The sequence below is a fragment of the Anastrepha obliqua genome, chromosome 5 (genome assembly GCF_027943255.1).
Source record: "Anastrepha obliqua isolate idAnaObli1 chromosome 5, idAnaObli1_1.0, whole genome shotgun sequence".
Taxonomy (NCBI): Eukaryota; Metazoa; Arthropoda; class Insecta; order Diptera; family Tephritidae; genus Anastrepha; species Anastrepha obliqua.
This window is the reverse complement of record NC_072896.1, coordinates 54,337,293-54,358,337: the sequence shown is the minus strand read 5'-3', so window position 1 is coordinate 54,358,337 and position 21,045 is coordinate 54,337,293. Positions and strand designations below refer to the sequence as shown.

General features: G+C 34.7%; 2 protein-coding genes across 2 annotated transcripts in view; one reads left to right on the top strand and one right to left on the bottom strand.

The window, feature by feature from the left end:
* The window catches only part of LOC129248613 (long-chain fatty acid transport protein 4), a 93,255-nt gene that overhangs the window by 1,059 nt on the left and 71,151 nt on the right, over positions 1-21,045 (top strand). Inside the window, exons 2-3 of the mRNA XM_054888235.1 lie at positions 745-1,234; positions 1,302-1,457. The gene's annotated coding sequence lies outside the window, so the exon portion shown is untranslated. The remainder of the gene's footprint in view (positions 1-744; positions 1,235-1,301; positions 1,458-21,045) is intronic.
* LOC129248764 (jerky protein homolog-like) lies at positions 7,439-7,923 on the bottom strand. Its single transcript, XM_054888381.1, has 2 exons — positions 7,786-7,923; positions 7,439-7,720 (listed from the first exon to the last, which is right to left on the bottom strand). The coding sequence occupies exons 1-2, from the start codon at positions 7,921-7,923 to the stop codon at positions 7,439-7,441; spliced, it is 420 nt and encodes a 139-aa protein (XP_054744356.1).

Genomic DNA, 21,045 nt, shown 5'->3' with positions numbered 1-21,045 from the left:
TTCTTCATTTAAAAAATCAAATAAAAAAAAAAATGCAAAATTAAAATTTAAAAACGTAACTTCCCCCCCTTAAAAAAAACTCCCGATACTTTTGCAAAGATGGCGATTCTATCGATTGCTTAAACATCTCGAACTCGCCTTTGCGTTTGTGTTTGTTTTCTGGCAACGCTATTATTAGCTGTAAATTTTGAAGTGTTTTTGCTACTTGGCGGAATGCTTCAAATCAAATTGGCTGACGTCGTGCAAATAAAAGTTATTACTTATTTTATAATTGGTTTAATAAAAATATTTAGTTTAAAGAGGCGGTAACAATTTGAAAATGTATAAAGTTTCGTTAAACTATTGTGGTTGCGTAATTAAAATTTTCCAAATAACTAGCAGTTTAAAGTTTACATTTGAAAATGGAAGGACGCCAGCTTTCCAACGGTACTATTTGTACTTGCAGAATACGAAGTCCTCATGTCCAAGTATTTCTACTGAAAAAACTTTTTGCTTCAGTTGACGCAAAGCTATTCCGATAACGTAAAACGGAACCGCCTGGCGTGGACTTGTCGTGCCCGGATTTCATTCTTGAACTAATATTCTTCGTTTTATATGGATAATTACAATTGGTAAATTGGCCCGCATGTGCGGCTTTGGATATAGTAGAATGTTTTAATATTAAAAGAGATGAACAAGAAAAAGAACAGCGTTAAAGTTGAATCTTCATTTGATTCTTAATTCCAAATTGTTTTTTATTTGCAGCATTTGGCGTCTACATCTTCAGTGCAAATGCACAAATGCAGCTCCGCTTTACATAACGGACACATCTGCCATTACAATCCAATTTAATTGGAGGGCTTCAAAGACCGCAAGTTCTGAGACACCATCTGTGATTTAGCTAAAAACTTCGAGTCAACACAAGTTTTCAATGAACTCTTCAACTAAATTCAATATGAGCGTGAAGATATGGAGCGAGTTATACTGATAGCAACTTGCAATTGGTAAATTGACTCCCTTATCTCTTTTGGGTCGAGTGTAGTATAATGTCGGATGAGCAATTTTAAGCAAAGTAAAATCCTTCGTAGAATATGTTAAAATCAATAGAGATGAGCCAAAAAGCGAGCATCGTGGAGTTAATATGGAATCTACATTTGATTTTTAATAGCATTTTTTTTTATTTGCGTTGCCAAGCATTTGGACAGGCACACCTGAGAGGCCAGCCATACGTACACACACACGGATGCATTAAAAGGTGTATTGAGGATTAAATAATTTCTTCTCTTCAAATAAATAACATTTTTTTCATATGCAACTTTCAGAGCCATATTTACGCAAATACAACTACGGCAGTAACGAACAATTTCTGGGTGTTATTTTATCATTTTTTCCACATGCAAAAACACGATTGCAGAAGGGGCAAAATTACGAAAAAACCAAAGCTCCCTGCTTACCGCTACAAAATTATCTACATGCAGGTAAGTTTAGTTAGACGCGGGGTTTTAAATACGGAACATTCACTTTATAAAAGATTAGGTTAAAATGAATTAAGAAGTTTTATTACAATGCAAAAGTGCACACGTTTCTAATTTATTACTCAAGAATCATAGAGCAGTTGCATATCTACATATGTATATTTAAGTATTTACATAATATGTAAGTTGAGCTGGCGGTGGGCTATGTTTTAAAAAATGTGCTATGATTTAGAAAATGAAGTGATAAACCAACAACGTGCTTATGATGTTCAAATTGTTCATAATTACCAGCGGAAGCGTTTTGTTTTCTTTTCATACATTTTATCTTAATTTAAAGTAATATTTTATAATTATACCGCTGTTATGTATCTTAATGCGATGCACGAAGTATTGAAATTGTAAATTGTAAATTTCATTATCACTTTTGGCTGTGCTTTCCTTTTCTACCACGATATATTTGCTTATAATGTCTAAGTGCGTGGACCAAATTTAAATATTATAACACGCAAATGTAGTCACTATATCAGCCTTTTGATTTATATTACTTTTTATAAATTAAAACTAGGAATTAATAGCAATATTCAACGTTAAAAATGCATCTTTTTTGCATAAGCTTGAAAAAATGCCCTATTACAGACGCTTATTTCACTTAAATACAAACACTGAAAAGTAACAAAATCACTTATAAACATTCTTTACTACATTAAGATTCGATTTAAAGCTATTTTTACTAAATAATAGTCCAAATTCTATTAAAATTCTATTATTACAAATGTTCTTCTAACCGTTTGTAATACCGTGCAGAATAAATTTGAGGAGCGAACTGTCAAACGAACGATGAGAGAGACAAGAACAAAGCGAAATAAGAAAAACCCAGTCAACCAAAAGGGAACAATTCTTTTATTATTATTTTTATTATCTATAGGGGCGCTTTTTTGATTTCAAATATACATATATATAACAAAAACAAATATTTTTACAAATACTGAAAATTTGGAATAAAAATCGCGCGATTTTTAGTCCAATTTTTCGCCTGCTTCGCTTTTTTAGTTTCAAATCTACACAATATTACAAAAACAAATATTTTTACAAATACTGAAAATTTGGAATAAAAATCGCGTGATTTTTAGTCCAAATTTTTGCCTGCGGCGCTTTTTTAGTTTCAAATATACACAATATTACAAAAACAAATATTTTTACAAATACTAAAAAGAATTTTTGCCTGCGACGCTTTTTTAGTTTCAAATATACATATGGTATATATTACAAAAACAAATCTTTTTACAAATACTGAAAATTTGGAATAAAAATCGCGCGATTTTTAGTCCAAATTTTCGCCTGCGACCCTTTTTTGATTTCAAATATATGTACATATGTATATATAACAAAAAAAATATTTTTACAAATACTGAAAATTTGGAATAAAAATTGCGCGATCTGAAAGCTACTAATTGTTCATCGATGGTCACGTTTTCCGTTGGATTGTAAAGCTTAGGTAATATCTCAACCCATTGATTCCACAAATCACGTATAGGAGCAAATTTATCCAACGATCTTCGTTCACTTCGAGTTTCCCTGTTGTCGAACCTAATCACTCTCGATATTTTTTTGAAAGTCTTCAAAGGCATAGTTGCAGCGAATATTGGTCTTCCGGATTCAGGGTTCCAAAGACTTTCACAGCTTTCGTTATTTGATCGAAAACCGCCAGCTAATATTAGCAATCCAATAAATGCAAATAGTTCGATGTTTTCAATATCCAGTCATTCTTCACCGTATATTCGTTTTCCCTCAATGTTTGTGTAGGTCAATATCGTACGTATCAAAGGAGGTGGAAAAAATAGTTCAAAGCTAGAAATTTCTTTTTCGGTAATTCGTGAGCACGGGTAACGCGTTTGTCCAGGAATCAAGCTGATAATATTTTCTCTTGAAGCTCTTCCGGTACTTGTTACAAGAGGGGTTTGTGAAAAGTTTATTTGACCATTTTTGACGACAATATTTTAGAAGGCACAAGAGAATTTTCGTCATCACTAAAATCACTGTCGAAAGAATCTGCAACCTCAACATGATTCCTCATCATCCGAAAACGCGGCCAAAGAGAATTCACTTTTACTATCACTCATCGTTACGAAATAAATAGTCGAATAACCAAACAAAGCACGTGCTTTTAACCCTTATTTTGACAGACATATGAATTGTCATATAAAGTAGCAATGGGGCTGGCTGGACCCAATGGGTCTGGGTGGGAGTAAATCTATCATAATTTTGTGGAAACTTCAGTTTACCTTTATTGTAACATTTTAAAAACTTAAATAGAGTATTCTATAAATCAAAATAAATATTGAAATTAAAATTACTTGTTTTTTATGCAATTAAAACATATGTAATAACATTTCGAATGTTGCTGGCAAACAGCTTCTTCACACTCCTGGCAGAAGAATCTGGTTTTACGGCGATGTTTTTCTTGAGCATGGCATAAACTGCAATCCCGTTTTTTTTTCTAAGGTATCACTTTTGGTTTCTGTGAGGGTTTTGGGCAGCTTCTGTTAAATGTGCTTGTTATTATATATACAATTGTCTACGTACAAGTTCTTGAATACATACCTTAGATTCTCCCAAAATAGCTTCAATTCCAGATCGACAAGCGGAATGCTTCATAACATGTATGTTGTTACGTCTGCTCTCGATTTGCGGAAGTGCTAACATTTCCGATAAATCGCATAAAAAATTTCTGCGTGCGTCTAATTTAGTGTAATTTTTATTTTCTTTGCATATAAAAAAACTTCCTAACGTCATCACATCTACAATATTGTAAAAAAACGCAAGAGTCCATCTCTTTGTCTTCCTTTTAGTAGTGTATCGAGTTAGCTCTGGGGCTGACTGGGGCTCTTCCCCCAGTACCCTTTTTCCTATGCTGTTGCCTACCTTCAAATCTTTGGGCTTTATCTTCCAAGTTCCTAGCGTAGGTGCTAGCGAATAAGTACCGCTCGTGATTTGACTCTACTTCCTGAGCTAACGCTAAAGCAGATGGGAGGTCGCTAGGTCTTGCCGAAAACAGTAAATCGCAAAGCGGTTTTTTTGTACCCGAAATGAACACTCGCAAGGCGTCCATCCTATATTTCTCGTTGAGGGACGCAGCTATTGTCTTATCGTAAGTCATGATTGTCTTGTTGGTGAGAAGGATTCATTTCTTCTCAACCTCGTCGTAGTACTGCAGGAGTGTCAGGCTTCCCTGGCGAAGGGTTGAGAACTCCTGTTCAATTAGGTAGATGGGGTCTTTTGTCACTGCAAGTAAAATCAAGGCGACTGATTATAGCCTTGAAATTCAACACCGTATTGAATGATGCCAACATCATATCTGCTGGCCCCTTCACCTTATTTCTAATTATGGCGACAGCTTGGTAATGCTTACTACTACCTTCATGTTTTTCGAAAATCTTATATGCCGTCTGGGCTGCCTGTCGCCAAGAAACATAGCACTCCTGCTTGCCATCGAAGTCTGGTAAGGACTTCACAATGTCAAGAGGTTCGTCACACTGTCTACTGGGCAATGCCTCTATTTCCTTATACGCCTCTACCTCTGGCACAGTAATCTTAACATCATTTATACGCTGACTTATGGTAGTCAGTCGTTCTTCAAAGTTTTACCTCTGTACAGCGAGTGCAGAGGAAATAGCACTCTCTATTAGCGCTTTCAGCTGGATGGCTTCCAAAGACATATTTAAACTTGAATGCCAAGCTGCCTGATCATAAACACCACCGATCCTTCTATCGATTGCTATACTGTTTAGCCTATCTAACAATTCACCTAATTCACAATCACTCATGAACCTGGCAAATAACTTGCCCTCAAAGCATTCAGCTAAAAAACGACAGTAAGACTTTCCGTGCAAGGATCGACGATTCACAATTCGTTTTGTATTTTTTCTCAACATGTTACTATTATTATTCTTTTATCTCCTGCCTTTTTTGCAGAGATTTCAGCAAAATACAATTAAAAATTTTTTGACTTGGCAATATATTTTTTGATTTTTCATACAATGTAATTAAAGTTTCATAATTTTTTCTTAGTTTGTTTTTTTTGTTGTACTTCTTTTTCATTAAAACATTAATTTACACATTATTTATTATTTTTCTCTTTGCACTCTACTTACATTTCTTAAAAATAAATTTTACAGCAAAATCTGGAAAGTTTTGTTGTCTTTAGGTATATCCTGATGTCCTCTTTCTGGATAGATCTGGAGGTCCTTATGTCCTGTCACGTTTATCGTGGTCCCACGTTTAGGGCGACAGTTAAAGAACGAGTTGATTTTTGAATTAGAATTTATTACCGCAAGCACTGCCGTTTTCGGTGAGTTCAATTACTAAACTAAACTTATAAACTATATTACTTGATGCTAAAGTCTAAACTACAGCCGCCACCGTCGCAGTCACTGACTGGCTAGTCATGATGTTTGTGGAATTAGCAGATGTGCAATATTCGAATAAGTTCATTCCTAAGATTCGTGGGAGCTGGCACGTTTGCCAAACTCTAATACGAAACAGTCGTGCAGCTGCATGTTGGTGTCGTTTTACAGATTCGCCGTAATCGGTTAATGTTGGCAGACCGCTGGTGAATTTGTAACATTGATTGCCAGCTTAAAGATAAATTCGCTTACTGCAAATGTTACAGCTGCCCTTGGGCTGCAGGTGTTAACTTGTAGTTGACAAAAATTTTTCGGCAATTTTTTGACTTTTTACAAGTAGTAGTAGACTACCATATCGAAGAGCTGTTATGTTGTTAATGTCTTTACTAATTGATTGTATACCTTTGTAGACAGCAGAACAAGATGTGGATGCGATCGATTTAGTGACGTCCTGAGATTTTAAAACCAGATACTTAGCATCATCCTTCTTTGTTACAGGCAATTCCGCGAGCACATCAAGAGTTGAGTTTATTGGTTTTTCCCTTTTGCTTTTGGGAGCTGAGGATAAAGGTGCAAACTTATTATCCCCAGCCTGTTGGCCCCGGGGGGCATTTTGATGGAATATTACGGTTTTGTCAAAATAAGTTGTAAGTTTAAAGCTTTAACAGAAGTACAAAAAAAGCACGTGGGAAAACTTTAAAAAGCTAACTTAGGTTAAGTAGCGCAGACAGAAAGTAGCGAGTATAAAGCTAAAGCACAAACGAATTAAATGCGACTGCACGGTTTTACAGTTCGGTAGCGAATGTCTTATAAAAATATTTGCCAATATTTCGTGAATTCAGAATTTTTGCCATGTCGAGTGGCCGAGGCTCCGTACATTTGTATGCATCAGTATATGTATGTATGCCAATATGTCTTCTAAATTCTCGAGAGCCATAGCAAATCGTAATATTGGCTGACTTCGTAAATGCATATTGCAATGCAGTATGATAGAGCACAATGTTCGTTTTCAACACTGCTTTGTATATTGATAATGCAGTGTGTTCATTTTTGCATGTACAGTAGTACCTCGATTCTTGCACAAAATGAAAACAGGGCTCGGTGCAAGAATTGAGGTTGTCGCAAGTAGCGAGTATTTTTTTTTTGTATGAAATAAAAGACAATTTTATGAAAAAATTTGGTTGGAAAATAAGTTTATTATTTTTAATATGTATTTTAATTCAATACGCTTAAGTTTAATTCGTTCATATACATAAATATAGAAAGACTCACATACTTTATGGTGAACTAAAAAAATTTGAAATTTTTGTTTGTTTTGTGCAAGCTCGGTTGTTCAGTACTACGCTGCTTCTAAGTCTCTGGAGCGTCATAATATCGTCTAAAGAGGCATTATTTTGATCAGCCCATTCTAACCAAATATTATATGCTGATATAGTCTCCTCCTGTGTAACTTTGTTCGTAACTGTAAGCGTAACTCTGAAAGAGGGATGACATCTTCACTATCCCATTCGGATGTTACCTCAAACAGTTTTTGAAATGATGACTGAATGGAGGTCACATTAACAGCTTTCCAGGCATTAGCTAAAAAGCATAATGCGTGTTGATGTTTCGCAGAGATTCGTCTATTGTTTTTCCATGGCGAACGATGTCACTTAAAAGGCTTGTTTTGTAGTTCAATTTCGTAATTCTTATAACATTCTGGTCCATGGGCTGTATCAGTGCAGTACAGTTTGGAGGAAGACACATTACAGATATTTGACCATCACTACTCATTAACTCGCCGTCTTTGGGATGGCATGGCGCATTATCAATAAGAAATAGAGCCTTTTCGGGAAGATTTTCGGCACGAAGGAACCCTTTTACCTGCAATTTTATGAAATTTAAATTAATAAATGAAATTTTTTACAAACAAAGATGACCAGATGTACCTCTAGAACAAATGTTTTCTGAAACCATTCCTCAAACAAAGTCAAGGTCATCCAAGCACTTTTATTTCCTTTGTAGACAACTGGAATATCCGTAAAATTGTTAAGTGATCGTGGGTTTAATGATTTCCCAATAACCATTAGTTTTACTCTGTGATTTCCAGATGCATTCGTGCAAGCCAGAAAAGTTATTCTTTCCTTACTGATTTTATGTCCTGGAGCGGAAGTTCATTTTGACCGCACAAGAGTTCTATCAGGCAAAAGCTTCCAAAAGAGACCAAATTCATCGGCATTGTATATCTGGTCCTTGGTCAAACCTAAATCAGCAATTTTTTTGTTCAGTTTTTGTAAAAATGGATTAACTGAATGAGTCTTATTCGAAAGTTTTTCTCCACATATTTTTAGTCTTCGTATTCCATATCTTTTTTTAAAGTTTGTAATCCAACCATTGCTAGCATGGAAGTCCCCCGATTTTTCCTGAATTTTGGCATGGAGAAACTTGGCCTTTTGTTTAAGCATATCAGAAGTGATTGGTAAATTCTTGGCTCGTTGATTTGCAAACCATTTCATCAATGCTCTTTCCATTTTAGGAAGCTCTGCGGGTTTAAACGTTTTTCTCTTCCCAGGACCAGATTCAGCATGCGCCAGGAACTTTGTAACGAAAGCCTGTCGAATTATATTATAGCGCACGCTCGATAACGTGAACTAATTCAAACCAATGCAGTTCACGTTAACACATTTTTTCACATTTAAATTCACATTTTATTCTTGTTTTCGTTACATATTAATTGAAAATTAAGTCATACGATGGTTTTATTTAAAAAAATTAGTAATCTTTTTTGTATTTTCAGTTTTTCTAAAACTTGAAGCACAGCTTTCTCCCTTAACCGTCTTAGCACACTCATATCATTTTGATCGACGTCTTCATGGCCAGCCCATATTAACGCCTTGTTGAAAATTTCAACTGCTTCAGTCGGCTTAATTTTCTCCAGTTGCTCTGAAACGCTGTCATCATCGGATTAGTCCTCTTGTTGATGATCGTCATCTCCATTGCCCTCCTCGATATCTTCGTTCCATTCATGAATGGCTGATAACGTGAATTCGATCTGAAATTTTTAATAAAAAGAAGTTGTTTTAATAACCCACATACATATCTTTGAGCATATCTGCGAACACGAACGAGCCTAAGGATTTAAACTACTAAGGAGATCGACGGTGTTACTCATCAAGGTGCGAAGTTCAGCTTCCCATTTTTCTTTTAAAACCGCCAACGGAATATCTTCGGGATCATCATTGTTTACTGCAAAATTTAAAATACTGTTCCAGCACTTAGCTAATGTTGCTTCACCAACACGAAACCAAGCCGCATCCAAAAGATTTTTGGCTGTTTTTAAGTTAATTTTTTTCAAAGACTCGAGCAAATCAGACTTTTTCGCTGCTATTGAAGCTAGAAGGCTGTTTCTTTAATGCAACTTAGTGATTTTTATTGCATTCTGATCCATCGGTTGAATGAGGGGAGTAACGTTTGAGGGCATAAACATTGCCGAAATTTGCCCATTCTCCGTTGTCAGTTCAGCTTCATTTGAGTGAGAAGGAGCGTTGTCGATTAGGAGGAGAGCTTTAAATGGTAAGGCTTTCTCCTTTAAAAACGACGTAACCATAAAAAACAACCAGTTAACCTTAAAAATCGGACAAAACTCAAAAGAAATATTCACCTGTGGAACAAATGACTCATGAAACCATTGCTTGAAAATAGCCGACGTTGAGACACTGAAAGTTTTTAAAGCAGCGTGGATTCTTCGCCTTTCCAATTACCAAAAGCTTAAGCTTGTGGGAGCCAGTGGCGTTTGAACAGCATAAAAACGTGATTCGCTGCTGCTCGGACTTTACCCCTGGGGCTCTCTTCTCCAAACTTGACGCGTACGTTTTCTCTGGTAAAAGTTCACAACTCCAATTCGGCCATTTTAGCTTTAAGTTATTCTTTAAACGGATCCACTAGCTGAGGTTGCGAAAACAGTTTTTCGCCTGATATTTTAAGAAGACGAATACCGTACCTCTTCTCGAATCCTTGGAGCCATCCATCACTAGCGGAGAGTTTGTTCCTTTTCTTTAAATTTTGCATGCAGTGCTTTTGCCTTTTCTTTCAACATTAGAGTACTTACTGGCCAGTTTTTATCTTGCATTCAGATAAACCAACGATAAAGAGCTCTCTCCATTTAGGGCAACTCTGAAGAACGCAATGTTTTTCTATTTCCAGGTCCACAATACGTGTCGTTTACGCATTTTAAAATCACTTGCTTTTTCGCTTAACGTTACAAATTGTTGATTTAGCAACATTATATTTCTTTGCTAAAATCGTCACAGATGAGCCTTTTTTTAAAAGCCGAGAATTTTAGCCTTTTGTTTTAATGCCAAGCACACGGGTTTTTCAGAATTCATTTCCACCAGAAAACATAAGACGAAACATTCTTTGCAAAACCAAAACCGCGACTGAAATATTTTACTCCTTACATGTAACTACGAATAAAATGCCTACTTTATAATTGGGGGATTCCCCAATTTCAGAATTACTTGAGATCAATGTAAACTACAATCAAATAATTGTAACGTTTATTGTTCATGTTATAGCGCTTTTTGGGTTTGCTTACGTTTTAGAGTAGTCAATGTTCAAAAATGTTTGTTCACGTTTTGGGGTATTCACGCTTTAGAGCGTTCACGTTATCGAGCGTGCGTTGTATTGGTATATGTTTATTTAAGTTCTTCTTAATAAATAAATATTATTATCCTTAAGCAAATTGAAATCTAATTTTGTTAATTTTTTTAATATTTTTTTAGCAACAACTTAGTTAACTACTCATATGTATATATAGTATATTACAATACTACGAAAAAAATAAAATAAAATTGTCAAAGTTCGAATTGCGAAATTGTTCACATATTATAACAATTTCTCATACGACTTCGATATTGACATCGATTAAGTCATTGCGATTTACCTAATTTTTTAAAAACACTAATCTCTATCCATATTAAGAGTGTAGTGCTTTAAAAATCTGAAAGAGAAGCAAAAATAAAAGAGAAACCTGTGTCATTGACTAAAAAATAGGAAAAACCTGCAATAGAAAATACCTGTGAAATATATATGTATCTATATACATATATAAAAATGAAATGATGTTCGTTTGTACGCATTTTTTTGGGCCTATACGAGGCCAATTTTATTCGTTCTTTTTTCATATTATAGGGATCCACTAGGGGAAGGTTTTTAGCAAAAAAAAATTTCTTTTAATATAAATATTTTCTTCAAAAAAAAGAAAAAATCAAAATATTGTACAAAACAAAACTTGCTCGATTCTTAGATTAAAGTAAGTTTCGAATCGACATTCATTTTATGTGTACAACTTTTTTTGAATTTTTCGTTATTGTATACAGAAATTTCAAATGATTCGAATGAAAATTTTTTTTTTTATTTCTTGCATAAAATATTACACCTGTCGTTAGACAATAAGTAATTTGATTTACAAAAAGATGGAATGAGAGTGATATTGAAGGGCCAATGCCCCCAAGCTCATTTAGAAGAAATATATACATACAAGCGTACCCTCGCCCGCTTCGCTAGACGATAAATTCAATGATTTGCTGAAAGAAAATAAAATTAATACGAAACAAAGCAAATTCTTTGATACACTTTCATTCGAACTTTATTGTAACACTTTTTGGTAGACAACGTTTTTGGTTGGTTTTTTCATCTTTCGCGTGAATAATGACGATGGTTTGCCAACTCGTTATATACATATATAAAAAAACCTGAAATAAACAAAACTGGAAAACCCTGAAATAAAAGAATGGTATTATCATATGCAAAAGATAGCTAATACGATTATTAATTACCTGTGAACGGTGCATCCCTTTTCGTGAGGCCCTGGCTAACAACCGACTACAGTTTTTTTAAATTTATTTTGATCCTATTGCGATCTGATACTATTTACCTCATTTCGCAAGAGCCACTTTGTATTTTTGAACAGAAGGACAGTTAAAAAAAAATCTAATAGTTTTACGCGATGATCTCTACGCTTGCCAGATCCTACAAACCAAACGGGGGGAAATATTTTTTGTGGTTTTTCTTTTAAAACGGACAACATAAAACTTCTAAGACCTGCAATGTAATGTGGGCATATTTTTCGAAGAGCTGACGGTACCACAACATTTGGAGTCGACACACTTCGAATACCCTGTCTTCAGGATTATCAAGCCTTAAATCGCTGTCATCCATAAAGTTTTTGGATCCAATCAGGGCTTCTGAATGTAACTTCAGCTCTCCTTTTGTTTTCGTCATGGCGTGGTTGCATTCACATTTCTCATTTCACATTTGAGCTTGCACAGCACTTTTTGGTAAATACCATAACCAGTGAAGTAACGCTGCACTTGATCTCAGCTTCATCACTTTCGTCAGCAAATTTGACGTCTTCCACATTAATCTCCTCTAAAACGAGATCCTCATTTTGCTGGTCTCCTCTGTCTCTAGATGACAATCCTCGGAGCCTACATTCCAATCTAAATTTATATCGTCATCGTCTGTACAGTTTGAACCTTTTTTCTCAAATCTCTGGCGTAAAATTTTCATTGAGATTAATCGCGCTACTAAATATATATTGAGCTTCGTGAGCTGTTGGATGGGTATTCATACCCTGACTAGCTCGTATGCTATATAAACAGTTTTCTAACGCATCTTGATTTATTTTCCCGGTGAAAATAAATTTTAAGGAGCTTTGTTCGATAAAAAGTTCCTCGCATAACTTTTGCATCGCTAAAATCGTTATGCGGAAACCTTCGATGCACTTTACGTGCGTATTTCCCGGCAACTGGAATGACCGCAAAAAATCTAGATCTTTATTCAATCTATCAATTTTTTTACCAACATCTGTTAAAAAATAAACATAAACACAAATAAAAAATAAACATTTGTTGCCAATTTTATTTTCGCATTGACCTTCCACATGGTCTACGAACCCATCGATAAAATCTTTAGCTTTATTAATGCTCAAGTCCGATTTGATGATGATTTCATCGAATAATAGAACGCTTATGCGTTCGGTGTCGGACATAGTTGAAACAATTTTTTCTAAATTATCACAGGTATTGGCATCGAACCCCGGAACAACATATTTGATGGGGCGCCAACGCGAAAGGGATGATTTATGGGGCAAAGCAAAACCTAGATCGTCACGCATAAACGTATATGCTTTGGAGGACATATAATTGATGTTTTGGGCCAATGTCTTTTCCTCCTCGCTATAACAATTTTTTGGCCCCTGACGATCATTCTTGCGAAAGTTACAGCATCACTGCTTGAAGTTTCTTCCGCTAGTACTGCACGACTACACAAATATTTATATTTTTGTTGCAGCTCCTCATTTTCTGCTTCTAATTCCTCAATTATTTTCTTTAATCTAATTTCTACTAGTGATTTCTAAGTCCTCACATGTCTTTTTTTTTGGAAGAGTTCGAAAAATATTCCATTCTAGAGGGAACAAGGCAGGTTCCAAAAAAAAAAAAAAACATCTGTGAGGACTTAGAAATCACTAGCAGTCGCGAACGATTTGCTCAGCCTGCTCGTTTTTATCGGAGCAACGAAATAAAATTAAAAAAAAAAAAAGAATTCAAGAGTTAGAAGCAGAGAATGAGAAGCTACAGCAAAAATATAAATATTTGTGTAGTCGTGCAGTTCTTACGGAAGAAACTTCAAGCAGTGATGCTGTAACTTTCGCAAGAATGATCGTCAGGGGCCAAAAAATCGTTATAGCGAGGAGGAGAAGACATTGGCCCAAAACATCAATTATATGTCCTCCAAAGCATATACGTTTATGTGTGACGATCTAGGTTTTGCTTTGCCCCATAAATCATCCCTTTCGCGTTGGCGCCCCATCAAATATGTTGTTCCGGGGTTCGATGCCAATACCTGTGATAATTTAGAAAAAATTGTTTCAACTATGTCCGACACCGAACGCATAAGCGTTCTATTATTCGATGAAATCATCATCAAATCGGACTTGAGCATTAATAAAGCTAAAGATTTTATCGATGGGTTCGTAGACCATGTGGAAGGTCAATGCGAAAATAAAATTGGCAACAAATGTTTATTTTTTATTTGTGTTTATGTTTATTTTTTAACAGATGTTGGTAAAAAAATTGATAGATTGAATAAAGATCTAGATTTTTTGCGGTCATTCCAGTTGCCGGGAAATACGCACGTAAAGTGCATCGAAGGTTTCCGCATAACGATTTTAGCGATGCAAAAGTTATGCGAGGAACTTTTTATCGAACAAAGCTCCTTAAAATTTATTTTCACCGGGAAAATAAATCAAGATGCGTTAGAAAACTGTTTATATAGCATACGAGCTAGTCAGGGTATGAATACCCATCCAACAGCTCACGAAGCTCAATATATATTTAGTAGCGCGATTAATCTCAATGAAAATTTTACGCCAGAGATTTGAGAAAAAAGGTTCAAACTGTACAGACGATGACGATATAAATTTAGATTGGAATGTAGGCTCCGAGGATTGTCATCTAGAGACAGAGGAGACCAGCAAAATGAGGATCTCGTTTTAGAGGAGATTAATGTGGAAGACGTCAAATTTGCTGACGAAAGTGATGAAGCTGAGATCAAGTGCAGCGTTACTTCACTGGTTATGGTATTTACCAAAAAGTGCTGTGCAAGCTCAAATGTGAAATGAGAAATGTGAATGCAACCACGCCATGACGAAAACAAAAGGAGAGCTGAAGTTACATTCAGAAGCCCTGATTGGATCCAAAAACTTTATGGATGACAGCGATTTAAGGCTTGATAATCCTGAAGACAGGGTATTCGAAGTGTGTCGACTCCAAATGTTGTGGTACCGTCAGCTCTTCGAAAAATATGCCCACATTACATTGCAGGTCTTAGAAGTTTTATGTTGTCCGTTTTAAAATAAAACACACAAAAAATATTTCCCAACTGGTTTGTAGGATCTGGCGAGTGTAGAGATCATCGCATAAAACTATTCCATTTTCTTTTAACTGTCCTTCTATTCGAGAATGCAAAGTGGCTCTTGCAAACTGAGGTGTGTCAAAGTAAGAAAACTCCAAAATAAATTAAAAAACTGTAGTAGGTTGTAAGGCAGGGCCCCACGAAAAGAGATGCACCGTTCACATAGGTACCTAATTAATTATCGTATTAGCTATCTTTTGCATATGATGATACCTATTCTTTTATTTCAGGGATTCTCAGTTTTGTTTATTTCAGGTTTTTGTTTTATATATATATTTCATAGGTATTTTCCATTTCAGTTTTTTCTATTTCTAAGTCTATTTCACAGGTTTCTTTTTAGTTTTTCTTCCCTTTCAGGTAACACCCTAGCCTAGATTTTGAAAGCAAAACAATTTTTTCTTAATCATGATGGATTGAGAGTAGTGTTTTAAAAATCAGGTAAATCGCAATGACTTAATCGATGTCAATATCGAAGTCGTGTGAGAAATTGTTATAATATGAGAACAATTTCGTAATGCGTGCTTTCACAATTTTATATACATATATATTTTTTTCATTTCAGGAAATGTAAATGTATACCTATTATTTACAGTATTGTAATATATATATGTACATATACATACATATAAGAGTACTTAACTGACTTGTTGATAAAAATAAAAATAAAGAAACTATTGTAGTATTTCATTTTCTTAAGGATAATAATATTTATTTGGTAAGAGGAACTTAAACATATACCAATAGTACAATTCGACAGGATTTCGTTACAAAATCAATATATTCGTTCAGCTAAATCAAATGAATATCTGCATATGAAAAATCGTTCATATGGACGTGCAAAAGCAAACACGCATATACATAAATACATGCATACAAACTTCCATAGGCATACTTACATATGAGGCTGCGAGCACTTACCACAGAAAAGATATTGCTGTCGAGAATTTAGAAGACATACATATTTACATACATACATATATGGGTGCATACATATGTATGGAGCTGCGACCATTCGACTTCACAAAAATTCAAGATTTACCAAATATTGCCAAGTAATTTAACGCGAAATATTTTCGAATTGACGAGGAAAATGGCATATGGGCATATAAGCATATGAGCCCGAACTTAGTGTTATAGAATATTTTGGATTTTTCAGCGCCGTTGCGACTAAAAAAATCATGACCGCTACGACTGCGCCTATGAATGTATTTTGTTCTTGTAGTCGCTGGGCTTATAATTTTAGTTTTGGAAACATACGCATGCAGAGGCATAAAGCAAGAGCTTTGTGTGTGCTGTTGTAGGTACATACATACATATGTGTATACTAATAAGCATAGTTTTGCTGGGAGTCGAAAATGTATGCATATGTACGTACATATAATAGGGCATCAAGTGTGCATACTTACATACAAATTAGCTACCCTTCACCGAAATTAAACTAGTGGAGTTGGAGTTGGCAAAAGAACTTAAACATTTTATTGGGATTTCTTCTTTTATACAATAAATTGCTAACACACTAATATATTTTGTTTGTGTTCTTCTTTACAATAGTTTTACATTTGTTTATTTGTGTTCTTATTTACTGATTCTTACATGTGGAGTTGCTAACAATGCAATTCAACTCATTGGGCAATAGCGAATTATATTACGGCGGCACAATTTTCGCTTGAAGTAGGTTAGTACAGGCGAAATTATAAGTTATTGTTGTTGTTGGGATATTAGAAAAGTGCTTAACTCTGTGAACGAGTTTGGCAATTCGAGCGCTTTTTAATAGCGCAGCATTTTATTAAAATAATATATTTACTCAACAATATTGTTTACATTTTTACCCCACAATATTGCTGCTAGTATATTTCAGTACAATGATTAGTGTGCAAATTGTTGTGCGTGCTAACTTACTTACATATTATATTTAGTCAACAATGTTGTTTTACATATAATATTTACTCAACAACATTATTGCTAGTGCATTTCAGTACAATGATTAGAGGACAGTGCTAACTGAAGGGGTTCTTTAGTTGCAATGAATTTTTGGCAATTTTTTTGCAAGCAAAGTTTTTATTGGCCCCTGTATCTATAGGAAATTTTAGAGTGTTACCGTTTTGTAAAATAAGTTCTAAATAGGGAAGACTAGATAGGCGTCCGTCATAAAATTGACCGCCTCGCCTACTTCGAGTGTTTCGGGTTCCGGATCTTCTGTTTGAACATTAAATAACTTTTGGCTTTTCCTAGGAATTTTTGATGAATTGTTTGATTGCCTTACCATGGGCGTGCTTCCTATTCGGTTCATATAATTTACTCTCTTCGAATGAATTAGAATGTAATAGAATAGTTTCTTAAATTAAGGTTTTATATTTCAAGGCAGAATGAGTAGGCTTCTGGGTCGTTGGATGACTAGCATCCTGGACAATTCGCCACTCAATCCTCTAATAAAAACATCAAGGGCTCTGTTTCTGTAGGTTTACAAAAGCGGATTGCTTGTTTCCCTGGAGTAGTCTTGCCCTATTATTATTATTTACTATAAGTGATAACTGGTGATTAAGCGTACAATTGATCTACGCAAAAATGTTTCTGAGACACGTTTGTCTGCGTAGTGCAGTGACAAACAGCTTTTAATTTTTCCCCAATCCTCATCGAAAATATAAGAAATAAGGGCTGCATCTGCAGATCCTTTTATTTTTTGTTTAATTTGACGAAGGATGGCTCGATAAATCGGTTTTGTTTTTACTACATCATAGTCCTTTAATGTCGATTCGACACTAACGGGCATCCTATTTATTTCCCGCAGGTTTGCAGTTTTAATTTGAGTCCGTTTGGAAGATAAAAAAACAACGAATTGATTTTTATTTTAAACTTCACTTTATTTAATTGTCCAATTTATCTTTTTGATGGCTAATTACAGACTGCCAATCTATCTTTAGATGGCTGATTACAGACTGCCAATCTATCTTTAGATGGCTGATTACAGACTGACTTAAACTTATTACAATTGTCTTACTTATACCTTTCTTTATGTCTACCTTGCATATTTGGTCAGCAGGAAATTAAATTATTATTTGCAAATCGATTCTTTGGAATTGTTTTGCTATACAAAAATAGTGAAAATATTGGCATGTGCCGGAAATGTAAATTCAGCATTTGTTAAGTAAGTTTAATTAATATATGATAAAAAGTTCTTTAGCAAATTCAGCATTTGCTAAGCAAGTTCAATATTCTTTCGATTAATAAGTGATAAAAGGTTCTTTAGCCATTTCAGCATTTATGAAATGTGAAAGGGTATTGGCATATGCCGGAAATGCAAACTATAATAATGAAATGTGAAAGGGTATTGGCATATGCCGGAAATGCAATTTCAGTTAAATTATGAATATTAAGAATTTGTTATGTGTATTAAATTATGCTTAAGGGTTTTACTATAACAGTTTGCCTCAGTCAAGTTGATGGGATTATTAGAATTTACCATTTTGTTAGGAGGACTAACCACTGGTTCTAACAGATTTATTCTAGTACTCATGACCCTCATTTGCTCCACTTGTGCGTTAACTGCCCCCGTTAGTTGTGTTATCGCATTTTCAATTTGTTCCATTTTAATAAAAATTAGATATTTTCTTGTGTAATATACTATATTAATTTTTTTTTTTTTGATATTATTACTTTTGAAATTTTTGCAAACTATTTAGTATACTTGACACTTCTTTTTTAAAAATTGGTACTTAGTTTTCTTTGATATTTTTGCTTTTGCACTTTTCATAACTAGTATACTTGTGTTGTTCTAACACTTTCTTTTCAAAATTTAACATGAAAATGCTTAAAATTACAAAAAAAAAAAAAATCTTACCGTATTATGAAGTTTACTGCCTCCTTGAAATCCAATCGTTCCGCTATGATCCTCTTTGGGTTTTTCCTTCCCCTACTATGGTGCGGGGTGCGATACTTTAATACAGTGGTCGCCAACCTTTTCAATGTGTTGAGCTACTTTCAAGATTTCGAAATAAACAGCGAGCTACTTGCACAAGCCAACATAAATTAAATAATACACAGTTATATTCGACATACAATACATGTATTTATTTTACTAATATACGTTCTATATATAATAAACTTATGACTTATAGTGCTTATACTTATGCATAACTATTATACATCCATGTTCACACCTATCAATCGTAACAAAATTTTTTGCAGTCATAATGGCAAATCACAAGCGACTTAAAAAACAACAAAACAGTAATAGTACATTATTATATAAATAAAATATGGGCAGATAAAAAGAGCATATTTAATGAGAAGGTTGACGTTCTGACTCATCGATAATTTTTTTAATATTTGCAGTATAATTTGATACAGTCGTAAGTTGTAAGCCGATTGCGGTATTTATTTTTAATAAATTTCATATTGGAAAAAGAAGATTCACACAAATAAGTTGAAATGAACAACGCTTTCACTTTCAACGCAACACGACATAAAACTGAATACTTATCTTTACTTACTAAAGTCCATAAAGTCCTAAAGATTTTAAAGTCAAGTCACTTTCCATTTCTGTCACAGCAATGTCTTCGCCAAAGTTGTTCATAACACAAGTTGCAAACTGTTGTACCTATATCAATGTCCATGAAGGGTGAAACAACAAATTGCGTCACTAAAGCAATTTTGCTGAAATCCTTGAAACGATTTTTGAAGTTTTCCTTCAAGTTAGAAACTATTTCCATATGATATTTACTGTCATAGGGCTCTAATAGATTTTTTGATATCTTTTCGGAAAGAATAGGAAAATTCTTATTATCGCGGTTTTTTAGGTTTTGTTCCCAAAATTCAAGTTTTGTAATAAATGCATTTATATCAGAAATCATTTCCGCTAATTCTTTATCCCTGCCTTGAAGCTGCAAGTTAAGCTCATTTAATTTCTCTGTAATGTCCACAAGAAAACCAAAATCTCTGAGCCAAGTCGAATTTTCCAGTTCAGGAATCGGTTCATCGCGTTCTTTAAAAAATTGGAGTATAGCAGGCAGGACATCATTGAAACGTTTGAACACTCGTCCTCTGCTTAACCATCGCACTTCAGAGTGAAGAAGTAGCTCTCCATATTGACAGTCAATTTCATCAGCCATGGTTTTAAATAATATTCTTTGTAACGCTTGGGCTCTAATCTTGTTCACAATTTTCACCACCAGTTTCATAACGTTGTTCAAGTTTAGAAAATTTCCACATAATGCTTGCTGATGTATAATACAGTGGTAACTAAGAAATTGTGGAAAACTTTCATCCTTATGACATAGCGCCACGAGCCCCTTATCACAACCCACCATAGCTGGAGCACCGTTAGTTGTCAGGCCTACCATTTTTGATATTGGAATTTTCTCAGAACAGATGAGATTTTTTAAATGAGAAAACAGTATGTTCTTTGAGTGGAATAAACTTCAAAAGATCTTCTTTAATTGTAAAATCACTAAAAGCCATCCTGACAAATATGGCCATCTGTGAGGTGTCAACTACATCTGTTGATTCATCCAGTTGCAGTGAAAAATAAATAGTTATCTAAGTCACTTCTTAACTGTAAAAAAATATCATTGCTCATTACTTCTACTCGCCTCATCATTGTATTAGCAGAAAGTTGCATAGATTTTATAGCAGACACTATTTCGTCTTTATTTCTAAAGTTGGCGAATAAAGAATCTGCAGCTTCCAAAAATGCTTTATGATTTCCCCGTCTTCATAAGGTTTTTTCTTTTGTGCAATTATCTGGGAAACACGATAAGATCCTTCAGTTGCAGCCTTATTTTTGTCGATTGTTTTCAAAAATATTGACTGTTGTCCAATTAACTGGATTTTTAAATGTTTCAGTTTTTCTTTTCTGGTGGCAGAATTTAACGGGAATGCCTTCTCAAAATTCGAGTGTACAGTTTTATGATGCCTCTCAATATTTCCTTTTTTAGGAACTGACACAGATGTATTACATAACAAACAAACACTTTTGCCTTTAACTTCTGTGAAGAAGTAGGTATTGTTCTTCCTATTCCGAATGGAAATGGTATGTCTTCGCCTTCTTAGTACTGCTTGCCATAATGTTTCGAACTCTAACCCAACCGCTGCACGCAGAACGTTGATAATGCCGTTCAGTATTAAACTGAGCGCAATGTCGACGTGCATTGCGTATATATAAAGCCAAAAAATTCTCGAACACGCTAATCGGTTCCAGCCGATCCTAGAACGGAGACGCGACTTCGCGTCGGCGC

Excerpts from the sequence above, each read along its gene's own strand:
- LOC129248764 (XM_054888381.1), bottom strand. The coding sequence starts at position 7,923 with ATGGTTATTGGGAAATCATTAAACCCACGATCACTTAACAATTTTACG. Across the intron at positions 7,721-7,785 it reads AGAAAACATTTGTTCTAGAG|GTAAAAGGGTTCCTTCGTGC; the intron begins GTACATCTGGTC and ends ATAAAATTGCAG.